This window comes from Epinephelus fuscoguttatus, linkage group LG19 (genome assembly GCF_011397635.1).
Source record: "Epinephelus fuscoguttatus linkage group LG19, E.fuscoguttatus.final_Chr_v1".
Taxonomy (NCBI): domain Eukaryota; kingdom Metazoa; phylum Chordata; class Actinopteri; order Perciformes; family Serranidae; genus Epinephelus; species Epinephelus fuscoguttatus.
The window spans coordinates 32,833,748-32,851,307 of record NC_064770.1 but is presented as its reverse complement, the minus strand read 5'-3'; the positions used below and the strand labels follow the sequence as shown (position 1 = coordinate 32,851,307).

At 42.3% G+C, this 17,560-nt stretch overlaps 3 protein-coding genes across 6 annotated transcripts in view; 2 read left to right on the top strand and 1 right to left on the bottom strand.

Annotated features, from left to right (window-relative positions):
* srebf2 (sterol regulatory element binding transcription factor 2) overlaps window positions 1-17,560 on the top strand; it is a 597,702-nt gene that overhangs the window by 315,453 nt on the left and 264,689 nt on the right. The gene's annotated exons all lie outside the window — the stretch shown is intronic.
* zgc:65811 (uncharacterized protein LOC393524 homolog) overlaps window positions 1-17,560 on the bottom strand; it is a 635,041-nt gene that overhangs the window by 454,470 nt on the left and 163,011 nt on the right. The gene's annotated exons all lie outside the window — the stretch shown is intronic.
* Window positions 1-17,560, top strand: part of LOC125879891 (glutamate receptor ionotropic, NMDA 2B-like) — a 206,195-nt gene that overhangs the window by 169,281 nt on the left and 19,354 nt on the right. For all 4 annotated transcript variants that reach the window (XM_049562032.1, XM_049562031.1, XM_049562029.1 and 1 more), the window contains exons 13-16: window positions 3,324-3,553; window positions 3,666-3,826; window positions 5,108-5,295; window positions 15,288-15,526. In XM_049562032.1, the coding sequence (XP_049417989.1) occupies window positions 3,324-3,553; window positions 3,666-3,826; window positions 5,108-5,295; window positions 15,288-15,526 (818 nt within the window). The remainder of the gene's footprint in view (window positions 1-3,323; window positions 3,554-3,665; window positions 3,827-5,107; window positions 5,296-15,287; window positions 15,527-17,560) is intronic.

Below are 17,560 nucleotides of genomic sequence, written 5' to 3'. Positions count from 1 at the left end.
ACTAGACCTGGCAAACCTGCGGCTTGTCCTCCTCACATTTCTTCCGTCCTCCTGCGTGCTGACGTGGGACGTATCCTGCCTCTCATTGGCTGATGCTCCAGTTTTCTAGCATGCCAGATATCCAGTCCCAGTCACAGACGACGGGACGACTTGTAGGCTTGTTCACACATGAGGACTCGTCGTGGCAGACTATCTGCCGACTCACCTCCGACCCAAGGTGGCTCTCAAGATCCTCTGCGACATCAAAATCATGGTGAAAATCATGTAATGTGAACTAGGCTTTAGATGGTGTAGTTTAGTGGTTCATTACTGACTGATTAGGACACGTCAAAGGATTGTAAGAAAACTCTGAAAGGTTGTGAGATCAATAATTAGGTAGAATGAGTGAATCAGATTCATCACATTCCCTGGACTGGAAATGAGAGTTTAACCAAAGCAGCAATTAGGTTTAATCAGACATGTTTGGTGAAGGAAACTACTTGTATAGAAGCACATTTTGTAGGTGACTAGTCTTTGTTAAGCAGTGATGATGTTTAGTGGATCTGAAAATCACACGTCTGCTCACCACAGCTGATGCCTCTAGTTTTACTTTTCTTGTGGCGTCACCTTTTCACAGGCTGCTCTCCACCGTTTGCACTGTTAATTGATAAATCAAAAGAAAAAATCTGAATGTTGTTTGCTCCTACACACTCCAGTGCCAGAGCTGTCATGTTTTTAGTCGCCCCTTTGGTTTAAATTCCTGGCATTTTCTAGCTTTCTGATTTTCTGAATAGCGTCTGAATGGGAGAATTTTTAGCAGCCAACTTGAAAGTCCTGAATGTGAGACTAGCACCAACAGCACATGAAAGCAGTATAATAGCTATGGCAATGAAAACAATCTGACGGTGGAATTTAAATCAAGCACTATCTGTCCACAAAATTTCAACATTCAAAGAGGGATAAAAACAGGAAATACTTTCATCTTCCACAAGTATGCAGAGAACATGGCGGCGGGCAATTTGGGCCTCCGCAGAAAGAGTGTCGGATGAGTAATTCTCCAACTAGTAATTTGCACCCAACGAGCAGGCATGGGTACAGCTTCGCAGGTTAATGCTTCCTCTCTGTAACATCATCGCTGCACGACGTCTTTACAAATTGTCTTACTGTGCACAAAGACTGACGGAGACACAGACGCGCAAACACACAGCGAGCGCCGCCTCCACATATAGACCAGCCGTCCTCACTGACCCAATGACTTCATTCTCCTCTCCTCCTCGTCCTCGTCCTCCTCCATGCTGCTCTCTTTTTATCATTTACAGGTGTGTCTCACCGCCTGGGTTTCAACACACCTCCAGCGCTGCTTCTTTCACACTGGACGAGTCATTTGCATTCATTTCCATATTTCCCAAAATCACGTGTCAGCTCTGACAGCGAGGGGCTAGTTTTGTGTCAGATCTCCCCCCAGCCAAAAAGATAAGACACGGGGAAAAAAAATAAAAATCAATGTCTTCCCACAACTCTATCTCTGATGTGGCTATATATAGACACTCTTTTTTTCATTCCTCTCATCCTTCATCATGTTCTGGAGAAGATGTACTCCTCCCTAAAGCGCTGTTCTCTTCTGTGTGCCTTTTGTTTTATCTGCTTGTAGCGCTGTGGGAGTTTGGTATCATGAAGAGTGCAGATCGAAGTTTGGACTCAAAGGCTTCGACGCAATAATGTATCAATGGCCTGACTGCAGATTTGTAAAGTCTCTGCCCGATTCATTTAACCAACTTTCTTGCAAACTTCACAAAGGAGATATTTGGCACGATGAAGTCAGTTTGTCCGTGAACAAAAGCCCCATGCAACAATACACACCCACGTGCGTGCACACACACTCGCTCTCGTTCTGTCTCTCTCACACGCTCACACATACCCACACAAACATTATGAACCAACTGCTTATCGCAGCATAATGGCTGGAACGAACCAGGCTGCTGCCAGCTCATAGATGAATTGGACAGTTTATAGTGTATCCTAAAAAATAAAATAATATATGAATTACTTTTACATGTGTGATATGTGTGTATATAGGTGAGATACACTGAACAGGAATGAAATGCAACACTTTAGTTTTTGCTCCCATTTTTCACAGGTTTGAGTTAAAGAGCAAAATAATATCTCTCAAATTTTGGCCGCATTTTTTTTTTTTAAATCCGTGTTAGCGAGCACTTCTCTTCTCTCTTCACTTCTCTCTTAAATAATCCATCCATCTGACAGGCGTGGAACAAGATGCTGATTAAGCATCATTACTGCACAGGTGTGCCTCGGGCTGGTCACAATAAAAGACCACTCCAAACATTTTAAAATAACATTGCATTTTATTTTAAAGTCAACACATTTTTAACCCATTAAGATCAGCTCTCTTGACATTTTGTGCACCTATTACAAAATATATGCCAAACAAATGACAAAAAATCCATTCCTTTGTGTTCTTTTTTCCTGTAAAGCGAAATATGACGTGTGCATGCAATCAGCTTTAATTTTACCAGCTATCTTTGATTTAATCTCAGTTTTATTCTTTAGACAAAAGCTTGTATTAGTTTAGGTCACATTTTAGTAATTTTTACCCTTCATAGTTTTTATCAGCGACAACTCAAAACATTTACGTCAACGAAAAGTCATGACCTTATAGTCAAAATTTTTCCCTTCAAACTAATCTAATTAGGCTGACACAGGTATCAGAAATTAGAATCAGAATCATTAGAAGACAGGTGGTATAAAAATTTCATTTAGACAAGACAAATTGTCTATTTAAACCAATATGAATATAACTTGTATAAAAATTAGGCTTTTGAATATATGTTAAATATGAATCATCCATTCTAACTCCAACAGACAGCACAGCAGAGAGAGAGTGAGTTACGGCACTTGAGGATTACGGCGCCCAGCATACCGACACAACACCACTTTATCCTGTTAAACCAATCCTGACAACTTGGATTCATTTTTATAAAAAAAAAAAAAAACCTTTGGATCACTTTGACCTGAGGACCCTTACAGACTAAAGGAATATGAATAACTTACTGGGTAATCGAGGAATGGACACATAATTTCAGGAAACTTACAACCTGGTTTTATACATCTGAAGAACTGCTTAGCTGCTTAGCAACCAGACCAGGCTTCTAATTGAGACAGACCTTTATTTGTCAAAATGTGTTGCCACACTGGGCTAGTAAAAGGGTACAGGTGTTCATTGGGACTAGGCTTTAAATCGTAAGTGCTATAACGTAGGCAACTGGATTTGACACTGGTTTAGACCCTAGCTGATCTGTCTTTAATCATGTCTGTGTTTCTTTCAGAGCCTCACGGTCCATCCTTCACCATCGGTAAGGCCATCTGGCTGCTCTGGGGTCTGGTCTTCAATAACTCTGTGCCAGTGCAGAACCCCAAAGGCACCACCAGTAAGATCATGGTATCAGTGTGGGCCTTCTTCGCTGTCATCTTCCTGGCCTCCTACACTGCCAACCTGGCTGCTTTCATGATCCAGGAGGAGTACGTGGACCAGGTCACCGGTCTCTCAGACAAGAAGGTAAGATGGAAGGTTTCTTTTTGATGCTGTGCTGTTTCTTTTTGTCTTCTTTCATATAAGTAAGTCAATGCTTTAAATGCCTCTCTCTCCATGCTTCGTCTTCCATATTTAGTTCCAGAGTCCCAACGACTTCTCGCCTCCGTTTCGGTTCGGCACCGTCCCAAACGGAAGTACAGAGAGAAACATTAGGAACAACTACCCAGAGATGCATGGCTACATGACAAAGTTCCATCAGAGAAACGTCAACGAGGCTTTGCAGAGTCTGAAGGCCGGGTAAGAAACAGTTTCACTGTTAAACCGAATTTACAAAAAGATTTTCGTTATAAAATAAATGAATGAATGAATTTAAGTCGGGTTTTAAGAAAACACTGATACACTTGAGTATACACTGTAGGAATTTTAGGAGAAAAGATAGAAAGATATAGAAGACAGACTTTATTAATCCCAGAGGGAAAATTCAATTGTTTTCACTCTGTTGTCATACACACACAGGCCCATGTGCACAAACAGGACCTGTACATGCATTAAATGGAGAGATGTCAGAGCGAGGGGACTACCTCAGACAGGTGCCCTGAGCAGCTGGGGGTCAGTGTCTTGTTCAAGGGCACCTCTGCAGTGCCCAAGCGGAGAGCTGGCACCTCTCCAGCTACCAGTCCACGCTCTGCTTGGTCTGTGCGGGTGATTGAGCCAGCGACCTTCTGGTTCCCAAGCCAGGTCCCTATGGACTGAGCTACTGCGACTAGCTAATTTGAAACCTGCTCATTTTTAGCGTTTCCTAACCATGTTTTCATGGTTGAATTTGAAATCTCAGTAGCTCTTTCAGTAGTTAACTTCTCAGGGTCATGTAGTTTATGTAGTTCATTACAAACTACATATTCATAGTATTTTCACAATGTTTTTTCACACAATATGGCACCATTGGCCAGAGTTGTCCTTTAATGGCAATCACCTGCCATTTGACTACAGTTACCCTGTTTTCCAACCAAGATGTCTGCAATTGAATGCTATGGATTTCCTAAAAGTTTCCATTTGCCTGATTCCACCCCAATAATTTCTCCCCATCCTCTCCTTGAAACACATCCTCAGGCTGCCTAGGTGAGGACTGACCTGCCCTAGTCCCCAGTTCAAACACATGTACACTTTATTTCGTGTCAGTTCAATTGTAGCTCCATGCAAGAACTAGTAGGCCTAGTTAACGACTTCCCAACGCTGCATATTACAGCAGAAATTGTGAATAGTTTTAATAAAAAGAATCAATGCTTCAGTCCCCTGTTTTTCTCGTTCCTACTGGTCTTCATGTAAACATATTGTAGCTGAACAAGTCCAACAATACTTCCACTCCCCCTCTTCACTTCTCATCAAGTGTGCCTTTTCACCAGTCTGTGTGCCAGCTCCAGCCTTTGGCAAACCAAGTGGAAGTCTATTACACTTATCAGCAGCTTAGTGCTATTTAGCAGGTTAATTGGAATGTTGTAGCTGTGATGTCTGACTCCAAAGTGCTAATTAATTGTAACCTATCTCTCTCTCTCTCTCCCTCCCTCTCTTTTTCATTAGCAAACTAGACGCTTTCATTTACGACGCGGCCGTACTGAACTACATGGCTGGCAGGGACGAGGGCTGCAAGCTGGTGACCATTGGCAGCGGCTACATCTTTGCCACCACGGGGTACGGCATCGCCATCCAGAAGGAGTCGCTCTGGAAGAGACATGTGGACCTGGCCATCCTGCAGCTCTTTGGAGACGGTGAGACGGCGTGCTGTTTCCTCCGCTGTTTTATTCATAGATGGTGCGCAGTTTAATGCACTCAGCAAGCAGAGACCCTGTCATGCATGCAGCTGTGCTGATGTGATGAGTTGTATAAATAATGACTCAAAGATGCACGAGTTAGTCACTGAGATAATGCAGTATGTTCCTGGGGAAGAAACAGAACTTGTTATTGACAGATTTGAAGCAAACGTTTAAGGACAAGTCCGCCTTATTTCAACTGGGGTCTTATTTTATTGACTTGAGCCATTGTTTCTGTCAGTTAGAATAACGCTGTACTCAACAAGTAATGCCTACCTTACACTAGAAGACTCTCAACAGACTTTAAAAAGACTTAAGTCTGACAATTGAGTTTTGAGTCACACACTATAAGACTTTACAAAGACTGGGGACCTTGCAGGGTCACTGTTTTCAAGACTACAGCTAGATTTCTTTTGAGATTATTTCCCATTCTGCTCCTGGTGTAAAATATTACACCAAACTCCCTTTAAGAAATCTGTCAGCAAAAATACATGACACTAGAAACACGAGATAAAAGATGTCATATGTCGACAGTATTCTTATCAATTCGGCATCAAATATAATCTATAAAGATAAACCCTATTTTGCAAAAGCTCCAGCCTCCATTGGTTAGCTACTCTATTTTAGTGGGTGGAGTCCGTGGGAATGAGACGTGCTGGTTGGTGGATTAGGCACATGCTGAATTAAACACAGACTCTTCAACTCCACCAGTTTCTCCCTCTTTTCCATAGTACAAGAGAACCAAAACTTGTACACGTTCTTGCGCCTACCCGGAGTCCTCTCCATGTTTACTGTCTCCCTGGTGTCCTACTTCCTGTTAGGTGCTGGAGAGAGGGCAGCTATTGGTTGTTGACAATGTTTGTATGAGCCGGGACTTGAAACTTATGATTATATGAAACATGTTTGATTGTTTCGGAATATCAAGATGAGAAAAAGATTGACACCGTTTTATGACCACCTTACACAAAACGATAGAGATCATGGGAGCACGCGAGGTAAAACTCTTATGATTCCATTCAGACACAGGATAAGACAAGACGAGATGAGAGAAGACGAGATAAGATTAATTTGGCAAATTAATTCCACTCAGAAGCAGAGTGTAGGGAGGTGGAGACAGAGTCTGTACCCATAATTGTGCAAAAATGTACAAAAAGAGCAATTACACGTAAAGGCCCTGGCACACCAAAAAGACACCAAAGAACTAGAGGCAACAAAGCCGACTGTTGCGTGACCTCACGTTCCCTGTGCCACGGCCGTAAAGCCTACAGCCGATGGCCGACCAGCCTGTACGTTGTGCACCTTAGTGAGAGGAAATAATTCTCCACATAAACAGATGCTGGTAGTCTGTAATGGTCATTCAAAAAGGGAAACTGGAAGACCGTCATGATGCTAGTTAGCCAGTTAGCACATTGACAACACAATGTTGAAAGAATAGATCACCCTGTGCCAGTGAACAATAACACAAAACATCAACAAAAGTTACTCCTAAGAAAAATAACCTTACCTTATGCAGCAAGTTTGTTTTAATCTCACTCCCTCTTGACTGTAGCTGTTTGTTTACTTTCCTCACTTCTGTTTCTCTTCTCATGCGCTGAGCAGAACCACCAATCACGGTGATTTCATTCACTGACGAGCCACGCTGTCTCCAACCCAGATTCAACAAACTGAATAGGCCGAAAAAAGGCAGACACAGGCCAACAGTGCAGAACACACCGACTGGGGTGCTCACCAACGGCCCAGAGCCTTAATGGATAGTGAAAAGGCCAACAGAAGCATTGATGTGGGACACAAAGCAAAAACGTATAGAAACGAAATTGATTAAGGAGGCATTGGTACATTTACACAATATTATGACGTGTTTTATTAACATAATGTCAGTATTTTATTCTTAAATATCACTTTTCTTGTCAAAACAGGTATTTTGCAACACCCCCAAACTGAACTGCTTACTTTGCAGGCAAAACTGAAAGTGAATGAAATATTCAGGCTAAACCGTCATTGCACAGTGAGACTGTGTGTGTTCACAGCTAAAGCAAGTACTGTATGGTAGGTAGGTCAAAGTTGAACCAGGACATAAGCGTGTTAACTGTTATAGAGTCAATATTGGTCAGATTTCAACCAGTGACCTTCATTATTCCCTCCAGACAAGTTTGCCTAACCTGCTTTGTTTAAAACCGATGATGTCACCAAATCCCAGATCACAGCAGTTGACCTGGTGAGTACAGTGTTACAATAACCAGAATAAACGATGGCCAAACCGAAAGAAAAAAGATCCAAGTTGTGATAAACATGAATTATCCTTGAAGAGCTAATTCGAGGCGCTTGATTTACCCACCAATATGCTCTGAACAAATCTTGCCTCAGGCACTGCTGCAGGGACAAATAACAGTGGCTAAGTTTATTTCTCATGTGTAAAATACAACATTTTCAAGAACTCTAAACTCAGGCAAAAACAGACGTCTCAGTCAGAAAGATTTTAGGGTTTAACCCACTCCCAGCTGAGCAGCATACGAACTGGTCGAGGGAGGAGAGAATCATAGTTCTTAATTAATTTCTGTGTCTGTGACCACAATTTTGGTGATTAATTGGCTCTGTAAGTCAAATGTACATGTAATTTCACTCTCATTATATCAAGAACAGACGGAAAAGGTAAGACGGCGCTGCTAGGAATATAACTTGAGATTTAGCTCCACCGTGGGGGCCCGGTGCTTTATGATCACGCTTGCCTTTTATGGGAGACTGTCCAAGCTCTCCAGGGCTTGTTCTTTTGAAACACTTCATTCCTGTCAGCTCGAGCTGGAGCATTAATGAGTCTCAGAACGAGCAGGGAATGAAATGAAATGTGCTCAAAATGTCCATTCCTAACCCGCACAGAACATGCTTTACGGTTTTCAAGAGAAAACTCCTGGTCATAAACAAGTCAAAATGTCACAAGGAGCAGCTGCTCGCTCAGTTTATCGACTCTAACAGTCTAATTTCACAATGTCCCGTTTTGATATACAGCTCAATGCAGAATGGGCAGTGTAATGGAAGTTTGGTGTGTGTGTGTGTGTGTGTGCGTGCTTGTGTGAGTTTGCGTGTGTGTTGTTGCTAGTTTATTTGGGCACGGTCCAGCGTGTTGTGAGCATCCTGAACCAAGGGCCCTCCGGGGCCCACTATAGTGCGTCCCAGTTAGGGGTGCCAGCATAGCTCCTGGTGTATTTCAACGCCGTGTGTGCATGAGTGCGCGGGTTTGTGTGTGTGTGTGTGCGCGTGCACATGTGAATATAGGTCAGGCCTTTAAAAATGAGCGAGCCTATGTGTGTAAGCGAGGGTGTGTGCGTGTTAGCGAGATAAAGAGAGAGCCGTGTAGAGATTCTGACTATTTATGACACAGGTTTATTTTTATCAACCTACATACAGTTCAATAAGACTGCTGTGTTTCTGATTTATTGATTATAAGTTTGATTATTACGTGTTAGTTTAGTGTACGTGTCTGTTTTTCTATGAGCACATGTGTGTTTGAATATGGGTCGGCTCGCAGTAACACTCCCACTGTGCTGCTGCGAAAGCATTCATACAGGAACCAAGCGGCCCTGTCTCGCCACCTCTCAGGATTTCAATGTCACTTTGCCACGCCTCGCCATCCACTCCCCTCCTGGTGGCCTAGAAAGCGATGAGACTCACGTGGAGAGCCCAGTGGCCTGGTACGAGGGCTGGAAGGGAGTCTGGGCAGTCTGACGCAGGCCCGGGCAAAAAATACATCACAGCTGTCGTGAAAAAGAAACAGTAGTTTTGATCGGTGGTTTTCTGATTGGCTGTTGGACGGAAAGTTTTGGAGTCATTTGCAGAGCATGTTGAGTTCAATGATCTTTTGCCCTTGACACCAGTGTTGGACCTGTTGCATCATTTCAGAGATGCCAGGCATCAGTGATGAAAGTTTTGGGTTTCGATTCGGCTTTTGAATCCAACTGGCAATAAAGATTATGAGCTGATGGAGAAACAAACTGAAAGCATGATGTTCTTACTAAACAGACAGTCCACTGTCAGGCTGTCCTTTTACATTTTGTCATTCAAGTCAGCTCAGTCGTTATTCTTTCAGTTGAATCATCCAGTGTCCTTTATTTTATTCCCCTTGCTTTATTGTCAGCATCTGAAATAACTTTTTTCACTCTCTGCCACTGTGGCGGTCAAGTTTTTTTGTTTTTTTTTGTCTGCCACTCAGAATTTTTATCTGCCACTTCTGAAATCCATGAACTAAATGGAGGAATCACAATAAGTTTATTTAGATATCATGTAATGTAAAGAATGATGTTTCATTCACTCATAACGCCCGGAGCTATTCCTTCAGACAAAATTAACACGTGGGTAGTGAGGTGATAGAGCAACAAGTGGGCGTGTGTATTATGTGTGTGCACATCTTTTTATTAATGGTTATTGGTTAGAGTTTGACTGTCAATCAAAATGAATAAGGTTCTGTGGCCAACAGCGTTGCTTTTATAGCATTTCCGATGTGCCTTTCTGTTGTGTAAAAGCTTAAGAGCATAAAAGTTAAAGGAATAGTTTTTGGAAAATATGTTTATGTATTTTCTGCAAAGGAATTGGATAAGAAGATTGATACTGGGGCGACCTCTAGCTCAAGTGGGAGAGTGTGCGCCACATATATGCTGAGTCCTTTGCAGCAGCCGGGTTCACTTCCGACTCACGGCTTCCCGCTCTCTCGCCTTTCCTATCTGTCTTCAGCTGTCCTATCAATAAAGGCAAAACGCCATTAAAGAAAAAAAATAAATAAATAGAATTAAAAAAATTAAGTGAGGTTGATACCACTGTCATGTCTGTAAGGTAATTATGAAGCTACCGTCAACAGCTGGTTAGCTTAGCTTAGCTTAGCATAAAGAAATGGTTTGCACACATCCCTATTTTAAAGTAGTAAAAAGTTTTTACACTTACAACATGTTCATTAGAGAATTTAGAAACACTGGTACAGTTGTCATCTTTTGTTAGCCATGCCAGCTGTTCCTCCTCTGTTTCCAAGCTAAGCGAACTGGCTGCTGGCTTTACGTCCATACACATGCTGCGTCTTTAATTGCCTAGAAAATATGAGGTATGGTGCTGGGTGCTACTCTTGTGCCTTTTTTGTGCCAGCTTTCAAAAGCACGGTGGCAGGTTGCGTCTGCAAAGCAACCTTAACAAGCATCGTATCATAGCAGAGCTGATCTTCATCCAGACTCTGTTTGTGTGTAGGCCTATTGCCCATGGGGCAGATGTAAAGCACTGGTAGTCATGCACTAAAATGAACAACTTCTCCATATTTACCACAGACTGATATTTCCAAAAGAAGGGAAAGATGTCTGCCAGCTGTGATTGGTTTATCCTCGTCACCTGATTTTTGGTGCACACTGCTGCATTTCAAAAGTTGAACACAGTTCAGGGCACAGCTGTTGTGCCATGAAAAAGAGGCGCTCGGGAATGCGTGCGCACCACATCTGTGTCGCTCTGCCACATCTATACTGAAAATAATGAATTTGAGGGCGCAAAAAATGAAGCATGTGTACGGCCCCTTTAGCTTCACATTCAACACACAAAGATAAAATGGATATTGATGTTCTCATCTAACTCTTTGCTAGAAAAATGTGTTTCCCAAAATGCTGAACTACTGCTTTTAAGTTACAAAATAAAAGTCTAGGATTGACTCTTAAATAGCGGTTGAATGCCTCAACAGTCTAAATAAACACAGAAAAATCAACTTGCCGAGACCTCAGGCTTGCTAAAGATGAGTACAGAAAACATCCCAAAGTCAAATCAGCAGGCGGGTAGGCTCCGCCTTCTCATTTGCACTCATCATAGTGTGACTGGCTTGTACGCCAATCAGCTCCTTGTACTAACCTCAGCACATGTTGCTTATGGCATATGGCTTAACGTGTTCAGGCGGAACTTGCGCTTGGTTCCACATTACGTTCATCAGTCTACAGAATATACCGAGTATTCTGCGTGTGGTTGCATGCATCACACTGTGACCCTCGTACTGGGACAGTTCAACACATGAACCGTTACAGCTCTGATTTTTTGTGATAGAATAATGGTTGGCTGTGATGTATTAGCAACCCCCACAGATGGAGGATTTTACTGCTTTCATGGGAGCTCAGCCTCCACTTGCTCTCAATAACTCGAACCCTGGTTTAGAACTTCAGAGGATGAAGAATCAGGAGAATCAATCAATCAGGAGAAACAGAAGAATGAAGTAAAGATAAAGTGTAATACAGAGTATGAGTGTAGATTCAGCAAAAGTCCTCGGTGCTTAGACACCAGAGGGGGACTTTTGTGACTGAGGGACATCTAAGCGGCAGCCAGATAAATCCCTCCATGTGTCTAGACACTGGTGGTGGTGGCTGATGACTGATGAGGTGAATGAGGCTGAATCTGAGAAGACTAGGCAGTGATGGGGAGGTGGAGAGTACACGCAGCTGAAGCATGAACGAACTGCGGGTAGAAAAAGGACCATATTTAAATGAGGAGCAGTGAGATGATAGGCTGACAGAAAAGGCGTGTCGCTGTGCTATTGGTTGATTGTAGATCAGCTGTGGAACACTGACAGCCAGAGAATGAAACATGAAAAGATATTGTCTTCCTGACTGAACTTCCACAAGCGCTTCATTTGTGTTTGAAAGCTCTGGAAAAGCTAATAAGTTGCCCTTTGGTAAAAAAATGATTTTGTCAATCCTCTGTTTCCTTCTGAAGGTCAAGCATAAACATTCATGTTCATTCACTGTATTATTTTGGTTGTAATATTGCTTTTTGAAAGCAGACATTCTGACATGTCACAGTAGGAAATGCCCGGGTGTAAAAAATATAATTAACGATGTTTCATGGTTGGAGTGGAGAGCGGAGCCATCGTTAATGTCATTAGTCACATCTGGGCTTTTTCTACGGTGACATGTCAAAATGTCGGCTGTGAAACAGGCCTGTCGGCACGGTAATATAGTCAAGACTAGATTTTTTGTTTGTGAAAAGGGTATTTCAGGTCTTAGTGTGTGCTGTGTAAAAACACACTCACCAGTTTACAATACTGTTATAGTTTCTCTGGAAAAATGATTAGTTTAATAGTCCTATTGCCTAACTTCATCAAGCTGCTGAAGTGGACTCTTTATTAAAGGTCATTTTTTACAGTGTTGGAGTTGCTCGCAGTCATGAGCACACAGCGGAAGTGTGATGACCTGGATTCAAATCCAGTCTGGGACAATTGTTGCTCTCCCTCCATGTTTGCTCTTACTTTCCACTCTGTCCAAAAACCATAAAAAAAGCCTTCGATATTTTAGCATTTTTTCAGGTTGTTCCAAAAGTTCCTCTTTTTTTTTGTAAACATATGTTTATTGATTTTAAACATTTAAAAGGTTGCACAAACATATACAAACCCCCCCCAAGATAGAACATAATCAAGCATTACGTTTTCAAGGCGTCTTCAGTGTCACCATTTTTTACAAATTCCCAAAACATTTCCCAAATATTAATAAGCTCTGAAGCCCTATTTCTCACTATATATGTGAGTCTTTCAAGAGCCAAACTCACTGTAAAATCCTTCCACCTACAACCAAGAGGGGCAACTCACAATCTTCCAGCAGAGTGCAATTGAACACCTCGCCTGTTGCAAACAGAATTCAACCACTGTTTTCTCTTTCCTAGGCAGGATGAAAGTGTATGGAAACATGTGTAACAAGCAGAGCCTAGGACTTAAAGGTCATGGGGATGAGGTCATCCAGGACACAAACTGTAGCACCGATCTCCAAAATGTTTTCATCTCAACACTCAAATTTGCTGTGATGTTTGTTCTCATTAACCAGTTATATTGTGGTAATCAGTCGAGTGTTGATGGTTTGAGTTTGAGTCTTTGCACATATTGTAGGCCAGTCACTCTCTAAAATGTCCTGTTATAAGTCTTGAATCTATTCCGTTCTCTTACTATCCACGTTGTCCTTATGGTTATCAAACAACTGACGATATAAATTAGACATCAGACCTTTCCTAAAGCAGTTCCTTACAGAAAATGCTTCTAATGTGGACAATGATGTTTTTTGCCGTAGCAAGACAAAACAAAACTTCCAAGGCCATGTTTACATGAACATTTTCGTTTTGAAAAAAGTTCAGCTTTCAGACGACAACATTTTGAAAATAATCACCGTGCACACAGATTCGCAAAAATGACCAAAAAATGCTGTAGTATACCTGCCAGGCCAGTAGTTGGCGGTGTGACTTTGTAAAAGTGATGTGATGTATAAACAAACAAAATGGCAACCGCACAAATGTTTGCCTGGACGGACGAGGAGGTGGAGTGACTACAGTAAGTCTTTACTTTGCTGGAGAAGCGTTGATAAATTCAACAGGGTGAGCAGCACAAACAGAGCTCGGGAGTCCGCCATTGTTGTTGTGATGGTCGACTTTCTCGCACACGCCTAGTGACTGGTACCGTAATGCGCATGTGCGAAAAGTCTCTGTTTTCAGAGGAACTGCATATTCAAAGTTTGGTGCTGTTTCCAAAAAAAAAAAAAAATGCACTGTGGAACCCGTTTTAAAAACATTGCGTTATCAGGCACCCAAAGTGCCGATGTTGTGTCAACTAAATTTTGCCATTTTCGGTTGAAATTGTCGTATAAGCAGGACCTAAGTTGTTAAAACTTGAAAAAATGTTTCTGTGGCAAGTCATATCTCAACTTCAACTCATCAAATGACATTAGATTGTTGTCCCTATAGATAGAGATCCTGTACAGTACAGAAGCCCTTGTTTAAATTTTCCTCTTTTATTGAAAAGAGTTTGCTAAATAAGAACAAATGACATCACGAACATAAACATAATAATGTCCTTGTAACATTCACAAACAACCGCCCAAAAAGTGTGGCCCAGAACTTCTCAAGAGCATCTTTACAAAAATAAACTGAAGTCATTGTGTTGATTCACTCCTGCCATACAAATGCCGGTGTTATCGCCCAGTGTCGCGTCAAAACGACTGCATAATGCTCGCACTTTAGTCCATTTCTCAGCAGATATAAAGTAATGGCTGCTGCGTGATTGTGTCTGTAATTTTGCCTGCGTGCATGTGAGTGTGTAAGTGTGTGTGTGTGTTGCCTCTCCTCTGAGTTGGTATGCTGTGGAGCTTCTCGTCGATGCTCAGAGGCCAGCCAGTGCTCCGGTGCAAGAGTCATGCTGACGTGCAGCGACAACGGCTGAATGTATGATTAATTAAGCGACGCCTGTCCTGCCACGGTCGGCTTTGATAGAGAACAGCTCGTGATGAAACAGAAGGTGACCCACAAAAGAGACCAGAAGCTCAGGGACCAGCATCAGATGCACGGACACACAAACACACATACGTGCACATGCATGCATATGCAAGCACTTGTTTTTTGTACAATTTGCATAGATACAGGCACATGACGACGCTGAAGCTTTTATATATTGTGTGATAAACACTTAGAGACACGGTTATTTGCAGAAATGAATACAAAAAAGATCAATGTAATTAACATGTGACCAATGGCGCGTGTTTGTCTCTTCCTGTGTGCAATGAAGCTGACTGTGAAATTCAAGGCTGTGTTTCACTTCTAACTCCCCTGACCCCCTCTTCCCACCGCCTGCCCGCCGTCTTCCCTCCTCTCCTCCTCTGTTGCATCATCTCTCCATCCCTCGTGCCCTCCAATACCCATCCTGTTATTACATCATATCCCTCTTCTCTCCTTTATATTTTACATTCCTTCCCACTTTTTTCAAACTCTATTCTTTATTTCAATTCCCGTACGAATCATAAAAACACTTCTCCACATGTCATCATCATGCCCCATCCTCTGTCTCGTCTCCATTCCTTCTTCTGTCCCACTACTTCTTTGTTGTTGCTCCATCAACTACCATCCCTCCTTTCCTTTGTCCTTCCTCTCGTCTGCCCATCCTCCCCCCCCCGTGTCATCACATTCCCTCCATCCAGGTGAGATGGAGGAGCTGGAGTCCCTGTGGCTGACGGGAATCTGCCACCACGAGAAGAACGAGGTGATGTCCAGCCAGCTGGATGTGGACAACATGGCCGGTGTCTTCTACATGCTGGGCGCCGCCATGGCTCTGTCGCTCATCACCTTCATCTGCGAGCACTGGTTCTACTGGCAGCTGCGCTTCTGCTTCATGGGCGTCTGCTCCGGCCAGCCCGGCTTCGTCTTCTCCATCAGCAGGGTGAGACAGGGAGGGGAAGGGAAGGAGGGAACATCGAGAAAATGTGCTCAGACTTTAAATGTTGTCAAGATGAATAAATCATAAATGTATTTTTCTGTATGGCAAAACACAAAAAGTGGAATATTCCCCACTGAGAGACGTCCATGAGCTTTTCATGGGTTGTGCTTCTTAACAAATATTCTGACTGACAGATTCTGATTGGCAGCCATTTCTGTTCAAGTCCAGCACACAGGAGCTGATGCATTTCACACCATGCTTGTGTCTTCGAGCATCAAATCAAGCGTAAGCCCAGTAGTATCACACTTGACTACCTGCAGCACTCTCCAAATTTTGCAATGATATAAATTTAAGGGTGACGTAAATGTTTAAAATGTAACTCCTGAGATAAGATCACATTATTCCTCTCATAAAGGAAAAGTTGCACCTTTAATCAGTTCTGTACACTCAGTTAGTCTGTTGTGACCAGTGGCTAATTTAAGATAACGTTAGCAAACTTTAGATCAGACTGCTCTCAAATCAGCTCTTGAAGCACTGGTATTTGCAAGATTTCAGATCAGATTTGTGTGTCCAGACATCCACAATCTATCTGCATGGGTTGCTGTGGTAACAACATAGGCATCAGTAGCTACGTAGCAACGATGATGACACAGCTTTCCAACATGGAAGCATGAGAATTCTCCATCTACAAACAACTAATTTTGGCGTCTGTCCACGAACTGTTGTCCTTTATAGCTTTCGCTGGTAGCAGCATGGACCTGGTCAGCACTTTGTCACTCTGGATTTGACGTTGTTGTCTCGTATTGTGTTAAAAGATACTTTGGAATCCGATTTGAGTGTCTGGACTGAGATGCATCTGTAGAAATTGGATGTGAATTGCATTTCAGACCACTTCCAAATGTGGTTTGGATCACTTCTTTTCTGTCCAGACTTCCTAAAATTAATCTGGATACAATCTGGACATGCCAGAAAAACTATTTGGGCTGACAGTCTCAACAAGGTCCGTGACTTTTCTGTACTTGAGCTACTGTACCCTTTTTTTTCACATACCAATAATGGTAAACCACACACCTGATAGCACAAGATAAACCCTGATTAATATTGTCAGCACTCTGTAGCATTCTTGCTTTAAGATATAATCTTTGCTTATATCATGAAGTATGCCAGAGGCAGAGCCAGATGTTTTAGACATTTGGGGCTCAGCTCAAACCTTAGGGGGCCCAGGGTCCTGCTTCTTTAGGGCATCTTTTTTTCCCATTTACAGCAGCTATATGCACTATTCTTCAACCCATCTGAGATAATAGACTGACTAAAAATCTGTACATCATCTGGGAAAAACATGATAATAGCCAAGGAAAAAAAATCTGTAGAGCTTACATTCTATTTTGTACAGAACATAAGTAGTGTAGGAATTTAATCAGCATTACTAATCTTGAAACCTGTTTTCATTATACTGTGCTGGAGTGGAGTTCACAGAATGAATGCTAAATCTGCTGCAGTTGAATCCATGCCACAATAATCAGGGCCGCTTTAATAGCAAATCAGAGCTCCCCAACAATGCCAAGTAAATGTGGTCCTCAATACTGTGAAGTGAATAAGAGGGTGCCTTCACACCTGTGGTTTGGTTCATTCGGTCCGAAGCAAGTGGAAAACAATGATAAATTAATGTATGTCGCTCTGGTCTGGTTCCTGTTCACACTGACTTCTTATAAACAAATCAAGAGGAGTAAACATGAAGTTATACAGACTGACAGGTGACCTGTTGATTAGACAGTTTTGGCATTTGTCATCCTGCATCATCAGGACCCATGCAGGGAAATCAAATTCCACTGACTGACAGACGTTTACGCCGCACTTTGATATTGTTGATGCTTATATTTATGTTCTTTGGTCACAGTGAGCTCACACCCACACACAAAAAACCCTCATTATAAGCATTGTTTGTATTATTAGACTGCAAACAGATCTCACGTTATGAATAATGAATGACGTGGAGACAGGACGAAAAGGAGGCGTCGTGTACCGTAATGATTCGGA